This window comes from Narcine bancroftii, chromosome 2 (assembly GCF_036971445.1).
Source record: "Narcine bancroftii isolate sNarBan1 chromosome 2, sNarBan1.hap1, whole genome shotgun sequence".
In the NCBI taxonomy this organism is placed as follows: Eukaryota; Metazoa; Chordata; class Chondrichthyes; order Torpediniformes; family Narcinidae; genus Narcine; species Narcine bancroftii.
In genome coordinates, this window is record NC_091470.1 from 159,582,555 (window position 1) to 159,603,603 (window position 21,049).

Consider the following 21,049-nt stretch of genomic DNA (forward strand, 5'->3'; position numbering starts at 1 on the left):
GTTTAATTATATTCATTCATAAAAGACAGGACAAATTAATGGACAGATTATCTCATGTGGTGACCAGGGTTTTGTTGAACATTGAAGTGGTACAGAAATAAACACTGGCCTTTCAGCATCAAAGGGACCAGGTCCATTATTGATCATGGCTGCTTTCTTTGTTGAGTTTTCCTGTTTTCCCCATGACCCTGTGGGTCCTCCCACTCTCCGAAAATATGCTGGTAGATTGGCTACTGTAACTCAAAAGAATAATAAGGTATGTCAAAGAAATAAATGACAAGGATGTATGAAAATATGGAGAGTGGGAATGAGACTGATTTGATTGCTCTGTAGGGTGCAGGTGTTTACCTGATGAGCCAAGTGGTCTCCCATGTCGTAATAAAAAAAGAATCCAGCGTTGATCCATTTGGACTTGCCTGAGGTATAATTAAAATTAACACTTAATTATTTAGGGATTGAAAGGTGGTTTGCAACTGTTCATATGGGTGGAAGGCATTCCAAATAAAATACTTGAAAGATTTCCACTTCTTTACCTGTCCAATGACATATAATGCGAAGTACATATTTATGAATGTGTGTGGACATGATGAGATTTGTCCATGATGCATTGCATGATCAGATGGCTCGAAGTGCATTGGCTAGTCTTGCCATGCAAGAATGGTAATCTATCATTTTGAGATGTAACTCCAGAATCACCAATTGCAGGAAAAGGATTAAAATTGCTATATGTAATTTAATAATTATTGAAAGGGTCATGTTGCTGTAGTTTCCTTTGTAGGTTTGCAGACAGATTAGAAACATTTATCTTTTGTATTGTTGATACAAATAAAATCGGTCCATATTGTAGCTTTAAAATAGTGAGTATTTTGAAGCTAATTTCTTTTTCTTTTCTGTCTTTATGACAGGCTTCAACACCCTACAGTCTAGACTCGGAGCCTTTAGGAATGGACTGCATCATCTCTGGAAGTGCCTCTCCAACCTTGGCAATCAACACTGTGACTAACAAAGTACTGCTTTTTAAAAAAATATATATATGCCTTATTGCAATGACTGTTGATTAAATATTTATTATAGCAACACAAGAAATTTCCTGTGAACTTATGAAATGAGTGCTGAACTTGGGCAGTTCTTTACCATTGAAAACTGGAGGCCAATTCATTGAATATTTTAAAGAGCTATCTTTTGTGGGAGGAGAGGAGGAAATGTATTTAGAGGATTAGCCATTGAAGGCCAGAATGGCCTGCTCCTATTTTTCTAAGTTTCTAGTAAAGATAACATTTAAATCTTTTTAAGACATTGTGTCTAATATTTTTTCTTTAGCTAAAACATAAGATACTTGCCATTATATCCTAATTTGAGGGAAAAAAACCCTCCAATTTAGCACAATTTAATGCCTGGAATGCATTGCCAGGAATGGTGTAGAGGCTGGTATAATAGGGACATTTAAAAGACAGGCACATGGATGCAAGAAAAATAGAGGCTTATAGGTGTCAGGGAAGGTTTAGATTGTTGAGTAGGTTTTTATAGGTCGCCACAACATTGTGGACCGAAGGGCCTGTACTGCGCTGTAACATCTTCTACAGTATGTGCTATTAATCTTACTTACTATTTACATTTTTTTGACTGAGTTTCAATTTACAATGTGGCGATTTATTACTCAAGTCATTGCACGAATACTTTGAAACAAAGATACACATTTTAAAAATAAACTGCTCTCCTGAAGGTACCAACAATTTACAGATACATAGCTCAGGAAGTCGATCTCTATGCAGATTTCTGTTTGAATAGCATCACCTTGATCACAAACTCTTCTCACTGCTATTAGAACAGATAACTTGTGGTGCCTGAGCAGTCCTTCATTAGTATAACAAGTGGGTGGGGGGTGTGGGAAGGATCAAGCTGTTGGAAGGAAGTTGTTCTTGAACCAAGAGGTCCTGGTCTTAAGGCTTCTTCCCGAAGGTAGCAGTGAGAAGAGTTTGTGATCAAGGTGATGCTCTTCAAACAGAAATCTGCGTAGAGATTGGCTTCCTGAGCAGATTAACTATGTATCTGTAAATTGTTGGTACCTTCAGGAGAGCAGTTTGTTTTAAAATGTGTATCTTTGTTTCAAAGTATTCGTGCAATGACTTGAGTAATAAATCGCCACATTGTAAATTGAAAGCCATATTCCATATTACAATGCAGATGAGCTCTTGGAGTCCAATTTGACTGGGATAACTTTTGTTCTTCTCAAAAATATTGTCAGAATTTCTAATCATCTTTATATTGTTGTGACTAAGTGTCTCAAGTTACAATTTAAATTTAAGAAAATATATCCAAAATATACATTGTTAACCTAATTTTGACAGCAAGAATACACTGTAATATTTTCAGTGGAAGGTGCCACCTTTTTTAAGGTGGCATATTATGGTAATTTAATTTGTGCTGTTGTTGGTGCCTCTTGTGTACCTGTGTGGTTGCCACCAGTAAGAAATTTGGTGCATCTATATATTGACGTGTATACTCCCCTGACTTGTACTAATGAAGAGGTCAAGGAGAAAGATGAGGCCGGATTTAATTATCCATTTGGTCTTCCAGTGAAGATCAATTAAATCAGCACAGATTTGCAGCAAAAAAAAGCCTGTGGTTTAGGACTTTTGTGCCTTTTTATATCATCTTGTTGGAAGGAGGAATAGCCTAGATTTGGGTTAGTGCCAAAAATATCTCTTGTACAAAGGCAACAAAATAATTGTGTATGTAAGAGAGAGAGAGAGAGCGCACGAAGGCTGACAATACATTCATAACAAAAAGGTTAAATGTGAATCACCTATTTAATTTTCAAACAAAATCCTGGATTCCTTTTAAGAATAACATGCCAATAAGCATGCATTTAATCAGGAAGTAGGGAATTTCTATTTTAAAAACAACCCAATAAGATGGGTTGAGATTAGATATTTTAGAGGTAGTGATACCTCACCTCAAAGTTCTGGTAAATGTGGTTTATATGTGTGTGTGAGAGAAGAGAACTGCTCAATTTGAATAATTTATATGTGAGTAACAAATGTTGATGAGGGATGTGAGTTTATTCTTGGATGTGCATTTATCTAGAGAATTAATCATTAGATTAAAATTCACAAAGGTGCAACTTGTTCTTGGGTATTGCTTTAATGCAGATGAAGTGATACTCCTATATAAATCCCTTGACAAGCAATTAGTGTGTTGATTTGATGATCTCTCCAACAGTGGATTTTAGCACTTAAATATTGTGGCTTAAGAGTTAATGCATGGGCTGGTGTTTTTGTGGCCAATATTAATGAACAATTTAGGAAAGTGGTGGGAACATTTCTTCAATTTACTCTGTAAATCTTGAAATTTGGAATGTTTTGAAGTGGCAAGAAATTGTCTTGAGGTCCAGAAGCAGTCATGATCTTGCTGATTGCTGAATATGTTGGAGCGGCAGATTGTTCTTCTGTCTGTGTTTTAAAAATTTAAAGGAAATTTTGAATCTGCAATTATAGAAGAAGAATATTTGCAGAGCTTTGAAATGTTTATTGAAGGGTGTACTTGTTATGTCGTACTGTTTCTTGAACAGTGGGAATGCAGACTGAAATATTTCTTGCATTTGTACTTCAGCAGGTGCTCGCTAAATTGGACAAATATCCTTCTGCTGAAATATATTTGTCACTTTCTCAGGGAGCAAGTTTTTAAGAATTTTAGATTATACCCAGGGTAGTGGTATTCTTATTTATTTAAAACTTAGACATACAGCACGGTAACAGGCCATTTCGGCCCTCGGTTCTGTGCCACCCAATTTACCCCCAATTAACCTACACCCCTGATATGTTTTGAGCCATGGGAGGAAACTGGAGCCCGCTAACCCCCCCACCCCCAGAGAAAACCCATGCAGACACTGGGATCCTTTAAGATTTAAAATGAGTGGAGAGCTTTTTCTGGCATCATTGCATTCCACATGAATTCCTGCAGAATATGTAAGCTTGAACAAAGTTTGTATAAAGAGTTGGGTGCTCATAGTTGGTGCTTATTTCCTTCATGCTTGAATGTGTTTTGCATATTTGTGTAAAGGTGCATTGTAATTTTTCTCAGTTGTACAAAAACTAGGAAAAGGGAAAGTTAATTTTCTGTGAAAGTCCCAGGTTATGAGCCTGTTGCAGTAGCTTCCTCGTGCTATACAAACCATTCTCCGAGTGATGGGGAGAATTGCAACTAGCAAATCTTGCTGGAAATTGAGACTTGTAGAAGTGAGCCAACAGGTTTTTAATTCTAACAGGTGTGTTTTTGCTATGGCTCACAGGAAGCACCACAAGCTCTGGTTAGAGTCTCAAAATTATGGACTCTTTGGTTATGCAGGTAACACTATATAATACGGATCAAGATGGAAGTGATAGCCCACGCAGCAGCCTTAACAACAGCCTGTCTGACACAAGTTTAGCATCCGTCAACCTGAATAATGTCGGCTCCGTCCACAATTACGCACAGGCAAGCTTTTATAACCTTTTTATAAAATTAGGTATTGCATGTTATAATTACAAGAGTATTATATACTAGGGTATTCTGTTGATCCTCCCAGGCCCAAATTGTGGAAAATAGAACACAAAAGCAATCATTTCATGATTTGAATAAAATATATACATCTGGCGCATATCAAAAATATATTTTACAAGTAACCGGAAGCAATCCTTTCTCCTTCAGGTTGCTGGAATTAACTAGTACAGTGGTCTAATTGTGTTTAAGGTTTAAGGTGATGCTGGAATATGTCCCATTGTTTTTAAGTCAGCACATTTAAGGGGGGGGGGGGGCCACAGACTGGAATCATAAAATATTTTTTGTTTTTTTATGTAGTCAGTAGGAGAGAAGTACAGAAGAAAATAATTAAATGATTGCTTTACATGGAAAGGGGCCCATAAACTGAGTAGAGTCCTAAGGGGGCTCTAGTCAAAAAAAGGTTGAGAATGGCTCCTGGTTGGTTGGCAAGATCTATTTATTTTTTCAAATATTCACCACCCCTCCCACCTCACTCCTTGTGTAGTTGTGCAGAATGTGAGTATTTAATTGCAATATTGCTTCCGAATATCTGCATTGAAGTTCTGTTTCTATTCACTTTGTGCAGGTGACAAATCGAGCTGATTCCGTCTCGCAGAGTCTAACACCACAACAGCAACCACAATACAGCATGACTGAGAGGGACACTAAACCACCCTTCTCAGAATATAACTTTGAAGATCTGAGTGCCTCCTTCCGTAGCCTTTACAAATCAGTCTTTGAGCAGTCTCTCAGCCAGCAAGGTGAGTATGGACTCTGCCACGTCTGGCATTTTCTCTATTAAAACATTGTACTCTCTTCATTCTATCTGCTGGAGGAGCTCAGCAGTCCAAGCAGCATCAGTGGGAGAAAAAAAAATGGTCAGTATTACAGACTGGAATTCTTCATCAAAACTGGGAACGCAGAGAGAGAGAATTCTACTTTCATCTATGTTAAACATTAACAGTTGGAATCCCTTTAACCAAATGTGATTCAATAAATTTGTATTAAAAGGCTATCTTGGATATTTTGCTACTATTTGTTTTTTGAAATTTAGTGTTTGGAAGAGAAAGATGGCAACAGTTTCATCTGGAATATGATTTGGCTTTGGGAGAACATGTTTAGGTTTGTTAAAAGTTCTGGGCCCCTCATTCTTTTCATGGCAATATTACCTGTGGGATCTGTTTGTGTTTTGCCTTGCATTTATCTGTTAAGTTTGGTAAGCCAGCCTTGTTTACTTTTGGGATTCCCTGCAGCTATCAAAAACCTGGTTCATTTCTTCAAAGGGAAAGTGAGAAAAAATGTTAAGGTGGCAATAGAAGACAGAATGCTATTAATAGCATAATTCAATAGAACAAGTCCTTTGGCATTTTTTTTCCTCTGGGGGAAATTACTTACTCTTGACATCCAGCCATCGTGATGTGATTGAAATCAAGAGTTTATTGTGTGGGAAAATGCAGACAAAGGTCCTTGCATCTATTTATGAAATAGATCTTCATGCAAGTCATATTTCCATTTCATTTCCCTTCAGGTAGGGGAATATTTCCATGTGGACATCAGCCAAAGTTTTGCTTTTCAGAAAATGAGCTAAAATGTTGGCCATACTGAAGGAATCAGTTATTTGCTAGAATGCTGCATCCCTACAAGTTGCCCTTTTCTGTTTCTTTAAAAAACCGAAAATATATCTTCACATCCTATATATTCCACAACTCTAATTCATTGATTCACATATCCTTAACGAATGAACAATGTGAATACTTACTTTCGTTTAAATACAAATCTTGATTGCAGGTTATCTTTTTTTCATTTTGAAATGTCATCTGTGATGGATATTTGAATTTTTCAAAGGTTAGTGATTGTTTTTGCCTTATAAGGTGTGACAAAATAGGGAAGATCGTTTTAATGTTGATGCATAATTATTTTTATTACCCAAATATATTACTACTTTGAATTCGAACTTTTTCTTAGGGATGATCAACCTGCCATCTGAGACTTCACAGCCAACACATACATCTTGTTCCTACCAGCATTCTCCCAACAGTACTGTCAGCACCCATCCGCATAGTGGGCAGAACAGCCTGTCCAACAGCCATGCAACCAGCCTTGGAAGTGGTGGGGGAGGGCCACAAGTGCAACTGCCTCAACATCAGATCCACCCACAACACACTCACCACCATCATCATCAACATCCACAGCATCAGCCAAACCAGCACCACCATCAACAGCCAAACCAGCACCACCATCAACAGCCAAACCACATGGCCTGTAATATTGGTGAGCACCTTTCTCAACTTTGCACTCTAATTTGTAAATCATAATGGCTCTTTTAGGAACTTTAATTTGTATAGTGTCTTGTGAGATATTCAGTGTCTCAAAGTGTGCGATCAGGAGTTACTTTTAAAATAGAGCAACTGTTATTAAGCAATTGAGTTTTATCATCTATTATGTTGGCATTAGTTGATGTGGAAAAAAAAATCCAAATCCTGTTTGTGCTCCTATCTACACTATCTCAGTGAATCATTTGTATTACGCTGATATTGCATCAAAAGAAATAGAATCTCTTAAATTTTTAGACCATTGTTACTAGTCATACGTTTCATGAGCCTTACTTTGTTGCTGGATTTAGGGATTCCTTCCGATTGGTGCATGAATCTGGACACCCTGAAGGAGAGTTTCCGTATTGCCAGCAGTTTCAACTGGTCTGATGTGGATCTCTCCCAGTTTCAAGGTAAGTTATTGGTAATCAGAAGCTGTGTTCACTAGCCATGGGGCAATTGGAGCTGCCCAAGGTACAGGTTCTTCCCGTAAGTAGAAGTATCAAAATGAAAACCTGCCAATTTAAATATAAAATGAAATCCAGGCGATTCATAAAACTACTTAGACCTACAGTGTTATGCCGAGTCACTTTCTAATTTAGAACTTACTCTTTTTTCTATGGGAGGTTAAGGCACAGTGTTCCTGCTAAAATAACTATCATTTTGAGTACTACATAAGTGAGCTACAGGGTAGAAATATTATGGTAAAGTCTCATTCAATCTCCTGCAAATACACATTTGGTTCTGATCTCACTCAGGTTCTGAAATTAATGGACTAATCTGCTCGTCAAGACTACCACACTTGCAAAAAACCCAACCTGATCCTGTGCACACAAATTTGGCTGATAGTCTTCTTCCTCAATGTGTGTATCTGAACTAGGGATGAGCATTTTTCATTTTATTAGTGATTTTAATTTTATTAAACTTCATGTTGCAGTAGTTTTTTTTTTTAGATACCTACTTTGCCTCTCAGGCTGTGGACCCATTGGTTCTTTAGCCTCTTGTTTCCCTGGATTTTCTCCTTAACGCTCTGTCGTGCCTTTTATCCGCAGGTCTGATGGAGAGTATGAAACAGGCGGATCTCAATAACTGGTCACTCGATCCTGTTCAGTTTGCGGACTTGTGCTCTTCCCTAAACCAGTTCTTCACACAAACTGGTCTGATCCAGTCACAAGGGAACATGCAGCCCTCCGTTTGTCACAGCACAATGCATACGCAGAAACCTAACCAGCACACCAGTACAGGTATAGACTCCAAAACATAGAGCTAGTTACAGCTTTTAATTTATCGATAAGGTATTCACACGATGAAGCTTTAAAGGTGGTTAATCTTCTGTTTGTTAGGGCCATGGCAATTCAGTAAATTGTTGTTCAGAGGTCACCCCAACAGAACAAAACGAAACAGGCCATTTTTGTTAACTTTTTATATATAATTATTTTGGAAGGGAGGGAAAGCAGCCATTGTTGTTGTGCAAAGGAAAGGAGTTTGGTTTTATCTGCCTCTGATATCATTTAATTGCAAACCTGATCACAACCTTGAATCAAATTGGCAAGGCTCCCAGTTGAAACACTATGCCCTAGGTAGGGTTTGACAATTTGATGTTCCTTGAATGAAAAAAAAAGAGGGGTTTGGGGAAAAGGGAACTGAAACTGGCCAAAAAAAGTAACCAGATGTTCAGCACTGGCGTTTTAGCGAAGAAACAAGATAGAAAATCCAGTATGTACTACATTTCTTGTTAAACAACATGCTTGCAATCCAGCTGAAACTGCCGACCCACTCTCTTGTTCTTTAACTCTTAACCTACAATTTATGTTTACAGCTATCCAAGTTTAGCAGCTACTGATTGTACCTGTCGTTTGAAATTAACTGTCTCTAATTAATTTTTTTAAACAGCTTTTCTGCTCTCTGTGCTTTCATTTACCAGCGTCCTTTTGATTCTTGCAGGTTCCTCCAATATCCCACAGTTAGCTTTATTTCCTCTTGCTGGCCATTTTGTTGTCCTTTTTACAGTTCCTCTGTCCTCCTGATCACATTCTTAATATTTGTATCTGTTTTGTGGCTTTACCACTCCACAGTCCATTGCTTCCTAATTACATTTGATAGCCTTTCTGCTTTCTGTTTACTCTTGACAGCTATCGGTTGTGGGCTGCATCTGTTTTTCTCTCTTTATTAACTATTTGCAGCCATATCCTATGGCTATTATTTCCTATGCTGTTCTAACCATTAAAATTAATGTTGCATTAGCATAATATTATGATTTTTCCGATCACTAATAGAGGCCAAAATATCTGCCACATTAATGACGTTTAATCCCAATATTGATCATTTTTAATTGTTCATTTTAATTGGCCACTTTAGCCAATGGTAGTAGGCTATGATTGGCTTTGGCATACTGCAGTTAGAAACATAAAATACTTTTGTGAGTTTTGGTTGAAGAAACTGCTCAACCATTAACCACTGTAACCCTTTGAGCTGTTGAGTGTGTTGAAAGACTGAGTGAGGACTGAAAAGGGTCTAGATAAGGATTTATTGAATTGTTAACTGCTACACATATGCACGACAAATGAACAAGGTGGTGCATTTCACTTGGTTTTATTGCTTTGTGCACAGGACACAATATCTAATCATCTACAAGATATGAGGTTCTGACCTGAATAGTTTTCCTTTCCTGTAGGGAAGTGTTAGTTTTCTCTTCAAGCTTACCTATGATGTAGTTGCGCACAAGATTTTTGTGGTGAATTTTTTTAAAAAATTTCCTGACAATGTAGCAAAAGATCATTCTGCCCTTAGAACCTTCTGCTGGCTCTTAAACCAATCTCATCAATTCCACTTCCCTTTGACTCACATGGCCATTAAATATCACTTCTAATTCTCCTGTCATCTTCTCTACATTAAGACTGATGGTTGCTATGAATTTCTCCAAAAGTCAGTATTATTGTGGTGTTGGAAAGTGCAGAAATGTAACATGGCATTGACCACATGGGAGGTTAAGATGGAGTCAAGAGTACTGGAGCTGTAAGACAACACTGCCTGCAGTGCCCACTCATTTTTTTTTTGTTTCAGAATTATGAAGGGTGGTTTTGTAATTGGGTCTGAGAAGCAAAGTTGCCATGAGCTTAACAGCTAAATAGTCATACTACTACATTTTAAAACTACATTAAAAAATGTCTTGGGCAATACATTGTGTGCATTCCAACATTTAGTGGTGTTTCTGAATTGAAATGATCCCCCCCCCCCCAATAAAAAGATTGTGTTTTTTGGAAATTGGTCAGTTTGATAGCGGATTTCATCCATTATCTTACTGGCTTTTTATATATGCTAACAAGTAGAACTTCAGAAATGGAAACATGAATAGGCTATTCACCAAGGTCATGACTGATCTTTAACCTCAATAGCATTTTTTTCTGCATAAATCCATATTGTTTGAATGAAGTAATAACTAAAATCAATCTATTGTTCTTGAATGTACTTATTAACTGAACCTCCACAGCCCTATTGGAGAGAAAATTCCAAAGATTCACCACTTTGGGGAAGAAATTTCTCCTCAACTCTGTTCAGTATAGCCAACATTCATGGCAGTTATCCATGATTCTTAACATTTCTATCAGGGGAATTATTGACTGTTTATCTAATCTTTCAAGATCCTTAACAAGTAGGTAAATTTTAATGAACTCACCATTTATTTGAATAAATTCTGGAGTCTGTAGGTTCAGTCTGTTTAAGCTCTCCACGGAATAAACTTGCCTTCTCAATCTTGACTTTGCTTCACTCCCTCTTGCAAGAATAATCTTTCTCAGCTCGGGAGACCAAACCCCCTGCACAGTATTCTAGGCCTGGTCTTCTCTACTTTCTATAAATGAGTTCTTAAGATTTATGTTAGAAAAAAATAAATCTTCCTATTCCTGAAGTTTATGATATAAAGTAACTGTTAAAAATATATTTCAAATACATGGAAATGCAATAATTCATTAGAAATAGTGAAGAATATTTATTACTTTGATCCTGTTCAAAAGAAACTTGTTTTAAATTGAAAATGATTTTTTGCTGAGATGTGGAATGCTTGCCTTGTTTATGGTTCTGCACTTGAGAGCACCCACAGAATTAGAGCAGAGTAAATCCTTATTCTCTCTAAGGAGCTTGCCTTCATCTCTAGTATTCTTCCATTTGTGATGTCTGCAATCTTTGCCATATGAGAGACCTAGTTTGGGTAGAGTTTTGGACTCTTGGAACTCGGATGAATCAGCTGAAATTCATTTTACAAATATCCTTTCAACCTCCTAGATGAGATTTTAATCTACTGTTAAGGTCAAACTCCACCCCAGGTTTAAAAATGAATGTACACTTCCTTTCTTGTGTATTTTGGTTTGTTTCTTATTCTATTGTTTAAACTGACTTGAACCTGATAAAACTGAGCAAAAAGATGTCAAAATTAATCTGGTTCTTCAATGGGATATTCAGTTAATATTTTTCATTTTCAAATTTTGTGGCTTGTTGAAAAGTAATGCTAGCTTCGTCTTAAATAACTCTCCTAAACAAAGCAGCCAGCAGGAAAGTTTTAGTTGCTTTCTTTAAATGCTATAGGGGATGAGAAATGACACACCTTCTATTCTGTTTCCTTAAGTTGCTCTTTTCGAGATCAGGCCTTGTGTATATTCTTTTGGATCTGACATTGCTGGATCTGGTTGTTTCAGACTGTTGGTGTGATTATATTTGCACTGACGTGGTGATTTCTCACTGTTGCACCACTTTCTCACACAGGAAGCTTGTACATTGACTCCAGACAAAACCTTCCTGCTTCAATGATGGGGCCCCCTGGGTACCCCCATCTCCCACTTCTCAGTACCCCAGGACCAGCCATGACAGGTAATTGCCCCATATTAACTACTTATCCCTGGGACAACTTCCCTATTTTCCTCCCTTCTTTTTCTTCCCTTTTGACCTGCATGTTGTATGCATGTCTGGGATCCTGGGTGCATCTTGCATGTCTAATGAGGGCAAATGTTTAGAAGTGGGAATCTATTTGCAGTTGATTTGGTTATCATAACACATCCTTAAATATAAGAAGCACTTTTGGGGGGGGGGGGGGGGGAAATAAATAGTTTTACTCGTTGATCAAGTTGTTAATAACTATGTTGCTGTGACTCTTGATATAGCCTTTGCTTCCAGGGTGGAAGATTAGTATTTCAAGTCCCATAATGCTTTCCAATCAATCGTTTCTAAAATTGGGAAAAGTGACTACCTAAAAGGCAAATACCCCACTTTTCCCCAATAAAACACTTGTTAATCTGCCATTTCCTCAAATTGGTACATCATAACTTTAATATACTTACCATTGTTATGTCCAAACATTGTGGTGTCCTGAGATGAGGGGACTATGTGATTTCTGCATGAACAAATTAAGGTGTAAGCAATTGGCCTTGGGAGAAATCGGGAGTGTGCATTTTAATCACGTGAATTGTTCGACTACAAATTTAAAACTGTGGTACACATGGGCAAAAAAATTTGCTTTGTCCCAAACATTATGGAGGGCGCTGTAACACTTCTGCTGGTTGAACTACAGACACCAAAGGCATTAGAGGGTGCCACGTAGACCATGTGGGAGGAGGCGTGAAAGAGCTCATCCAACCCGAGTTTGCAGCAGTGTGCTCTCATGCCCAGGCTGCTCTGAGGACTGTCATCTATCCAGATTGGGGTTCAGCATGACAGATCCCACTTGGGGCAATGGTGCAGAAACCAGAAAAGGCAACGTTAATGCCATTGGATTGTTAATGCCATCGTTAAACCATATGATGGGCTAACACTACGACATATAGAAGTGAAATGTGTAGGCAAAAGGACACTAAGAAAGCAAAAAGTCTTTGCACTGTTTTCTTTGTATAGGGCAAACAAAAAAAATAATTGCGGCGCTACTGTAGCTGTTGTAATGGCAGAGGTGCATGTGGGGAGTGGCTGCACAGTGCTACCCTGCATGATCCTACTGCTCAGTCTAACTGGCGTCAGCTCCATACAAGCTTTAAGCGGCCACTTAAATGAGCCGGCAGTGTTTTATTTCAAATCCTGTGACCATAGGGTCTGGCACCAAGATGGGAGTGCTTGTGTTTGGCACCAGCCTCAAGGGGTTGCAGTGGACCAATGCAGGGCACCGATAATGGGGAGAAAATCCCCCAGTGAGGTGGAGAAGCAGAGGAGATGTCCTTAAGGATGGTGACTGTGGTGGCAGTCCGGAGCTCTGCGGCTGGAGGATGCCCAGGCAGTGAGCTGTTGGCGACTTGTGGGTGAGGAACTCACACAGGCCATGGTCTGCTGGTGACCTGAGGTCAAAGGCCGCACGCGGGCTGCTAGAGATTCGCTCACGTGAACCAGGTATCGGAACTGTGATTCAAGAGGCTGCTAGGGCAAGAAGGGCTCCAGAAGGACCCTGGGTGTTAAAGGCTTCCTGATCATATCTGAGGATTAGATCTAGAGCTCAGGCTGCCAATGTTTTGAACTGAACTGGATGCAAGAGCGCTGCAAGCAAATCCACAGTCACTCAGTGATTCTGGGTGGACTCTCTTTGACTGTAAGGGGGACTGGTCTATACTAATGGTGAATCTTCGACTAAATGCAATTTCTGGTAGTATTCTTTGGCTTGGCTTCGCGGACGAAGATTTATGGAGGGGTAATGTCCACGTCAGCTGCAGGCTCGTTTGTGGCTGACAAGTCCGATGCGGGACAGGTAGACACGGTTGCTGGGGAAAATTGGTGGGTTGGGGTTGGGTGTTGGGTTTTTCCTCCTTTGTCTTTTGTCAGTGAGGTGGGCTCTGCGGTCTTCTTCAAAGTCTGGTAGTATTACATGACTATAAATAGTATCTGATCTGAATATGAATGAAAAAAAATTGCTACATCATAGAATCACATAAAAATTGCAACACAGTAAGTTGCAGATCGAATAAGAGCTAATGTTGCCTTCCAGCTTCAAGTCTGCAGTCCTGCAAGTCACAGCCTATCAAATGAGTTGAGGGTTTATTTTCCTATTCACTTTCAGGCATCGAGTACCAGAGTCCTAAGGCGGGTAAAAATACTTCACCCTTTTCTCCAAACTGATTATGTTGAGTTTATCTCCCCTGATTTTTGACTGCTCAGTAAAGAGAAATGTCATTTCTGTTTATTCAGCTAAGACCCTCTTGTACATCCCATTTGTCAAAACACAAAGCTGCACTATGGCATTGTTTGACCTGCTGAGTTTCTCCAGCCTTGTGTTTTTACTTCAGCCACAGTGTCTGCAGACTTTCGTGTTTTACCATCCCATTTAAGTCTCCTCTGTTCCACGGATGGACATCCTTATCCAATCTACCCTCACATTAAAATTTTTCCGTTCCTGGTACTGCACACAGTTGCGTCTCAATTTTCCTTAATGCAGTGAGTGACTGAAACTTTGCACCGTACATGAGCTGTGGCTAAACTGGATTTGAATACAGTTTTTAAGCATAACTTACTTTGCCCTATATTCTGTGTCTCAGCTACTAAAGTAAAACATCCTTTATATACTTGTAACTATATATCAATCTATCCTTTTTAAGGATCTATAGGAATATACTCCATCACTACACACCTGTCAATATTCTCTCATCTATCTTGCCTTTTGCACCTCTGAACCAAAACACTGCACCCTCTGAATTAAATTCTCCCTGTCACTTTTCTGTCCAACTGACCTGACTTTTCGTACTTTCCTTAATTTTAAAGCTATCTTTGTTAATCCCGTGGCCATTTTTCTGTCATCTAGAAACCTCTGTGGACTGCCCCCATTTAAGTTCAAATTGTACTATGAAGATAAGGAACCCAAGACTGAGCTCTGTGGAGCCCCACAGCCTTGTAGATCCAAAATGCCTGTCAACCGTTAACCCTTTCCTTTATTCCACTAAAATAACTTTGGATCTAATTTACCACCCTTCCTGGGGTTTCATGAATTTTTACTTTATAGGTTCCTTGTGGAACCTCATCAAAGCCTTAAAAAATCTATCAAATGAAAATAAAATTGAAACAGAAAACAAAGAAAGCATTAAGCAGGTCAGGTAGCATCTATAAGAGAAAGGGTTAATGTTTTGGGGATTGTCCTGAAACAGTAACTCTACTTCTATGCACAGGTGCCACTTGATCCTGCTGGATTACATCAACCAGGTCCTCATTTTAAACCACAAAACAATTTATTCAGGTTAGTCCCTTAAATCCATGCTGAATGCCCTTAGTTAATCTGTGCCTTTCTAAATGTAGGTTTATAATGTCTCTGTGAATCTTTCCACCATATGAAATTGTATTTGGTAGGACCTCCAATAACCAGAATTTTTAATGAATCTCTGGAGATTTAACTGACCAGTTTATTTGAACATAAATCAATTTCGTCCCCAACCATTTCTTTCATTTGAGTAAAATTTTAATTTTTTAAACTGAGCTCAGAACTAGTTCAGCTCTCAGCCTTGTGCACACAGATCCATTTTCAATTATGGATTTTCGTCCAGGACTTGAAGCATTTGCTACCAAGGTGTTAATATAAACAAAGGAAACATTAATTGAATTGTTGGAATGGGAGTAAAATGCTTTACCTTGTGTGGCTCGTGTGTTTTGTCAAGTGTGAGGAAATGTAGAGCAGTTCTGTTCTTTGCTGGCATTTCTGTGGAACACTAAAAATGACATTTTCAAGAGTGAAGAATATAAAATCATACATATACTTTTATCGTACACGAGAATGTTTTCATTGAATTTCTTGATTGAAACACAAGAGGATCATATGTGCGAGATCCAGATGCCATCTGTGAACCCCAGCGTTGTCAACCACAAGGAAATGGTTTCTTCAGAAGAGTGTTTTGCAGGGTTTCTGGGTATAGCCTTCATTAGCATATCCGTGCGTCATTTTAAAAAAAATGTTTTAATCCTGGATTACATTTTCATGTTGGGTTCGAATTAGCTTCTTCATTGGGCTTGGTTGTGACAATTATTTGCTATAAATCTTGAGCAAGATGAGTTGCTTCTAGATTAGTGAGGGACAAGATCAGGTAGGATTCCAGTCCTTGATTGCTTTTCAATAGTACCAAGCAAGCAAAAGGAGGATTGAGCTGACTATACGTGCACACTTGAATCTCAATGCAATAATGAAATGTCAATCCTTCCATAAAATATTCTGTCATTACACCTGCCTTGCTCCTTTTAAAAGCGAAGTTGTTTGAAGTTAGTTTGGAAGTGTGGTGAATATCTGCCAAGCTGCCTGTCTCCCTTCTGGTGAGCCTTGCTGTACTAACATTGGCTGTCCATTATCTCTACTGTTAAGAACACTCCCCTTGGTTATAACTGTATATGCACCTATTGTCTTTCATTATTGTACCATGAGTTTCTGCTAATAAAAGCCATGATTATTGTTTGACCACATCGTCTTTGTCTACTTCATCAACTGGCACTTCAGGAAGTGAGTGATGCGATTTGTCATTATTGCAACATACATACATGAAAGGATCTATTTGGTTGTATGGTGATCATGCATTTGTAGGAGGATGAACCCTTTCATTTCTGTGTTCTCTAAAGGAGTTGTTTTGTACAGAAACTCAGTAGTGAATTTACTTTGAACGGTTTCAACATTTGGGACTTAAATGTAATGTTAATAGTGGAATAAATAAAAACAGATAACTGGTTAGACACCTTTTGTGGAGAGAAAAGGTCCATGCTTCAAGCCTTTGATCTTTTGTCAGATTAAAGGTTCAGCATTTCCAACCTTTTCCTTTTTTTTATTTTAGATTCCCACTATCTGCAATTTTTATTTCTCTACAGAAAATGATACAAAATACTTTGGAAGGGAGATCAGGAGAGCAGGGTGGGGAGAGCTCGTTAACATAGCAGGCAGAAAATCCAACTAAGTATTGGATTTCAGACTTGGAAATCAAATGGTCCCTTGATCAAGTCTACCACATTGCTGTTCTCCTCATCTACCTCTTTTTCACCCACTTCCCTCTGACTTTTGCCCAGTTCTTGTCCTGGTTCTTCCTTCCCCTCTGACCTCTTCATCATTGCTTTAAACCAAGGGAGAGTGGATTTAATGGTGGGAAGCAAAGTGTAATGATTAACACATTTTTATAACTGGGAAACGAGCCTGCAGCTGACGTGGACATTTACCCCCTCCATAAATCTTCGTCCGCGAAGCCAAGCCAAAGAATGGTGCAGACATAAATGAACGGGGCATTATAGAGAAGCTTGCCTGTGGTACAAAAGTAATGAGGGCACTAGAGGAGGACTGCTTCAATTTTCAAGAGACTAGATGATCTGGCTAGTTGACAGAAATGTACTAAATTTAATTCAATCCAGAGAAGTGTGAACTAATTTTGTGTTCTCCAACAAGGTGAAAGAATTCAATAAATTCTATGGTTTTAAGAAGCCTGAAGAAATGGGATTCTTGGAAAGTGTATCCTTGAAGGTAGCAGGACAGCTAGAAAAGAGGTTTAAAAAATACTTCCCATGCCTCAGTTACATGAAAACAAGATAGGAATATTGTGATAGAGTTGGGCATGTTTAAGCCACAGCATTAATTTGCTGTATGTTTCTGACACTGTGTGACAGAAGTTATGTGATTGCATAGGAGAGGATGCAAGGAGATTTGAGGATGATGTCAGGTCTTTAAATATTGGATGGGCTAAATTTGTTTTCTTTGAAATACAGGAGGCTGAAATAATTATTTGCTGTATAAAATTGAGATACCTGGATATCATGAATAGGAGTAATCTATTTCCCCTGGCTGAGGGTTCAAACCAGGATGCATAGATTTAATGTACTTGGTAGAAGAATATGAGGGGAGGTGATTGTTTTTCTTCTGAATTTAGACATCTAAATTAGCCTGTGCTGTCCAATTAACCTACAATTGAAAGATGGGAGAAAGCTGGAGCATCCAGGGGAAACCCACACAGACACTGGAGAGCGTACAAACTCCTTACAGACTGCCCTGAGTTCGACCCCATGTCATTGGTGATATAGTAGTGTTGTGCAAACCGCGTTCTAGAGGGTGGTAGAGGTCTAAAACTTACAACTGAGAGGATAAGAAAGACTGCAACCTATATATATTAAGGTATGTTCATTTGAACAGAATTGAACCCACAGAGACAAAGGTCAAATGCAAGGTAGGATTAGATCTGGTGGCTCTTTTGCAGTTGACCTGGATTCAATAGGCCAAATCACTAAAAAGTCATCATTTTTTATTTGTTTAGCGAACATTCCTGGTTGAACTAATATTCTTGTTTACTCTCATTGTATTTTCTTGGGTGGATTTTGGTTTTAACTCAGCAGATAATTCTGTGCTGATGTTGAGCCCATTGAAGTTGCAAGGCACTGACAGATGCAAGAAACAACATCTATTTAACTTGCAATGATATTGAAAAATAGTTTATTTTGAAAGTTAACAGGTCTTGGATTTTTAGCACACCTATGCTCCATTAGATCAAAGCTTGGTTTTTCTGCCACTGGTGTTCTATGAGCAATACTGGCTGAAAAATCTAGCTCGAATGGTTTAACATCCAATCTGCAGCTCACTTCATAGGAAAGCACAGAAGCCCATCTAGCTTGTACAGACTAAAGGGTCACAACGTAACTCTTCTGATTGGCGAAACCCTTTAATCATTTGGAAGGCGCAAGAAAGGAATGTGATGGAATGATATCAATCTGCCTGGATCAGTACAAGTCCAACCGCACTCAATCCAAGGCATAGTTGCCCACTGGCGAGCTCCACGTCCAGTTTTAACCACCCACTCCTTCCACCATTGTCCACCTCGTGCCATCCCGTACTGCACCAAACTTCCTTCACAACATCACACATTCCACCTTATAAATTTCCTCAGTTGTGCACCTACCTGACTTTGAAATATATATCAGTGCGCGTGTTGGGTCCAAATCTGAAACTCCTTACCTGACAATTGGGAATTCCTTTATGGCAAATTCAAATGAATAGCACATCACCATTTTCCCAAGTGCAGCTAGGGTCAAGTTGTTAGCCTGGCTTAGCCAGGGATTACAGCATCCCGTAAACAACTTTTTAAAAATCAATAATAATAATTCTGGATTTTTACAGGATTATTATAATTTCATCTTTGCAGCGGTGCTATGAAGAATTTTTATCCCACTGCATGCTTTATCATGTTCTCTTTCTTACCTTGCAGGAGCCTCTTGTGTAATGTGATATTTTCTCTTGACTTGCAGTGGAGAAACTATTCCATGCAAGATTAGGGTGATTATTTAAGAAACTGTCTTGATATCTGCAACTTGAAACTTTAGCTATGAGCAGAGAAGGTTTAAAAAGTGTATGGAATCTAGGAAATGTATCTGCTTTGAGTAACTGTCTTTTCATGTGTCCGATCAAAGTAATCATGAAAGCAGAATATGCAGTAGCTTTTTAAACTTTTGGGATGGGGATAAAGATCTTGGCAACAGGTCAAAGTGAACTGTTCTGAGAGCCAGCATAAACACGAGTCAAATGGCACCCTTTGATATAAAATTCCGAGTGAAGAATTGTCCAATTTTTCCAGATATAGACTGCTAAAATGCTATGGGGATGTGAATTTTAAATTTTAGCCAGTTTAATGAGAATGTTCTTCACAGTAAAAATCCCCAGTATATGGCATCTATGGGGATCACGGATGCCAAATATGCAAATTTTCTGGTTGCCTGAGACTCATTCTTACAATGCGTAACTAATACACCTGCATTAAGAATACACAGTTTAAAAGACAATTCAAAATGTAAAGTAATTTGAAAAAAATCTATATTGTAGTCCTTAATTAAGTAAAGTTCACTTTAAATCAGGTAATAGCTATGCCATGTTGCCATCATAATTAACCTTGCCCCCCCTAAGTTTACAGACAAAGCCTTACTATTAAACTTATTGCTAATAAAAATAAAGGCTCTTACGAGATAGGGAGAGTCACCCCAACACCGACTGACTCTTCACCCTGGTTGAAGAGTCAAAAAACAAACTTATTCCAACTTTCTTGAAACAGCTGCGAGCGGACCATGACTGGGGCGCTCCACTGGCTGAATGTTTGCTCCCATCTTCATCCAGGGGTTCTATGTTGCTTTAGAGAACATTTACAAATTTAAACTTCTGTTTAATTTTTTAAATGTATTTATTTCCCTTTTGTTGGTTGGATTGCTGGTTGCTTGAATTCCGGATACTGGGAATTTTACTGCCGTTGTGGAGCAAATTTTCCAGAAATGGATACAAATGACAGTTTTTGCTCAATTCAAGAGATCAGAAGATGTAAGAAGAGATAAGTAGGTTCCAATGATATTTCCCATCTAAACTTGCTTTCATAATCACACTTGTTGCTCACTGCATCAGCTGGGCCCCAAATTTTTAGTTAGAGCATATCCAGTGACACTTCCGAGCTACATACTCATTCTGTATGCAATCTCGGAAACCGATGCAGTACTATTTCCATATAGTTTCTGACCTAGAATACAAAGTCAGAATCTGGTTGGGTGTTCCAATGAACTTGGCTGGAGTCTGGTGTGTTATTTAATGGATAGTTTGAACATCAGACAATGCACAAGTCACTGGGTAGTGATTAGGATTGAGAAGCCTAGAGGTAAAGTCACCATGTAATGTCACCATTTTTGTTCATCTGGTTATTCTAAGGTGGGATAAATGGGATACAGTTAGTACTCTTGGTATAGTTAAAAAAAATAAGAGCTGATGTTTCAGTGTGGTCAGTAGTGGTAGTCAGGCTGGAAAGTCTTTCTGTGATACTCACTGTAGTAAGGTATCTTGCTTTATTCAGTATTTCTGGTCATTGAGTGAGGGTCAATCATCGTCGCCATCTCAAAAAGAAAAGCTTTAGATTTGTGAGACCGGACACCCCTGCTTAAAATCTTGTTAACTACCCCTCATAGCCCATGCTTTTCCAAGTGTGAGTACATCTTGCTCAATAATGTAAATAAGGCTCACTGGCCTTATCTAAAGGAACAATTGGTCCTTCTCCAGTCTTCTTGGTCCTTCCTTACCCGTGGCTGAAGAGGTCACAAAGATCTTTTGTCAAGGTTCTAACAGTCTTCTCCTTTTGCCCCTCAGTGTCCTGGGATAGATTTCATCAGGCCTTGGAGCCTCATCCATCTTTTTTTTTTTATTTGAGCCTCATCCATCTTGATGTTTTTCAAACAACCTAACATCACCACCTTCCTCGTATAGAATATCAACATACCCCTCCCGATCTCAC

The 21,049-nt window shown here is 38.7% G+C and overlaps 1 protein-coding gene across 1 annotated transcript in view; it reads left to right on the forward strand.

Annotated features, from left to right (window-relative positions):
- Positions 1-21,049, forward strand: part of foxj3 (forkhead box J3) — an 84,994-nt gene that overhangs the window by 54,665 nt on the left and 9,280 nt on the right. The window contains exons 5-11 of the mRNA XM_069918939.1: positions 906-1,007; positions 4,348-4,476; positions 5,108-5,282; positions 6,487-6,792; positions 7,145-7,246; positions 7,886-8,077; positions 11,592-11,696. Coding sequence (XP_069775040.1) covers positions 906-1,007; positions 4,348-4,476; positions 5,108-5,282; positions 6,487-6,792; positions 7,145-7,246; positions 7,886-8,077; positions 11,592-11,696 — 1,111 coding nt within the window. The remainder of the gene's footprint in view (positions 1-905; positions 1,008-4,347; positions 4,477-5,107; positions 5,283-6,486; positions 6,793-7,144; positions 7,247-7,885; positions 8,078-11,591; positions 11,697-21,049) is intronic.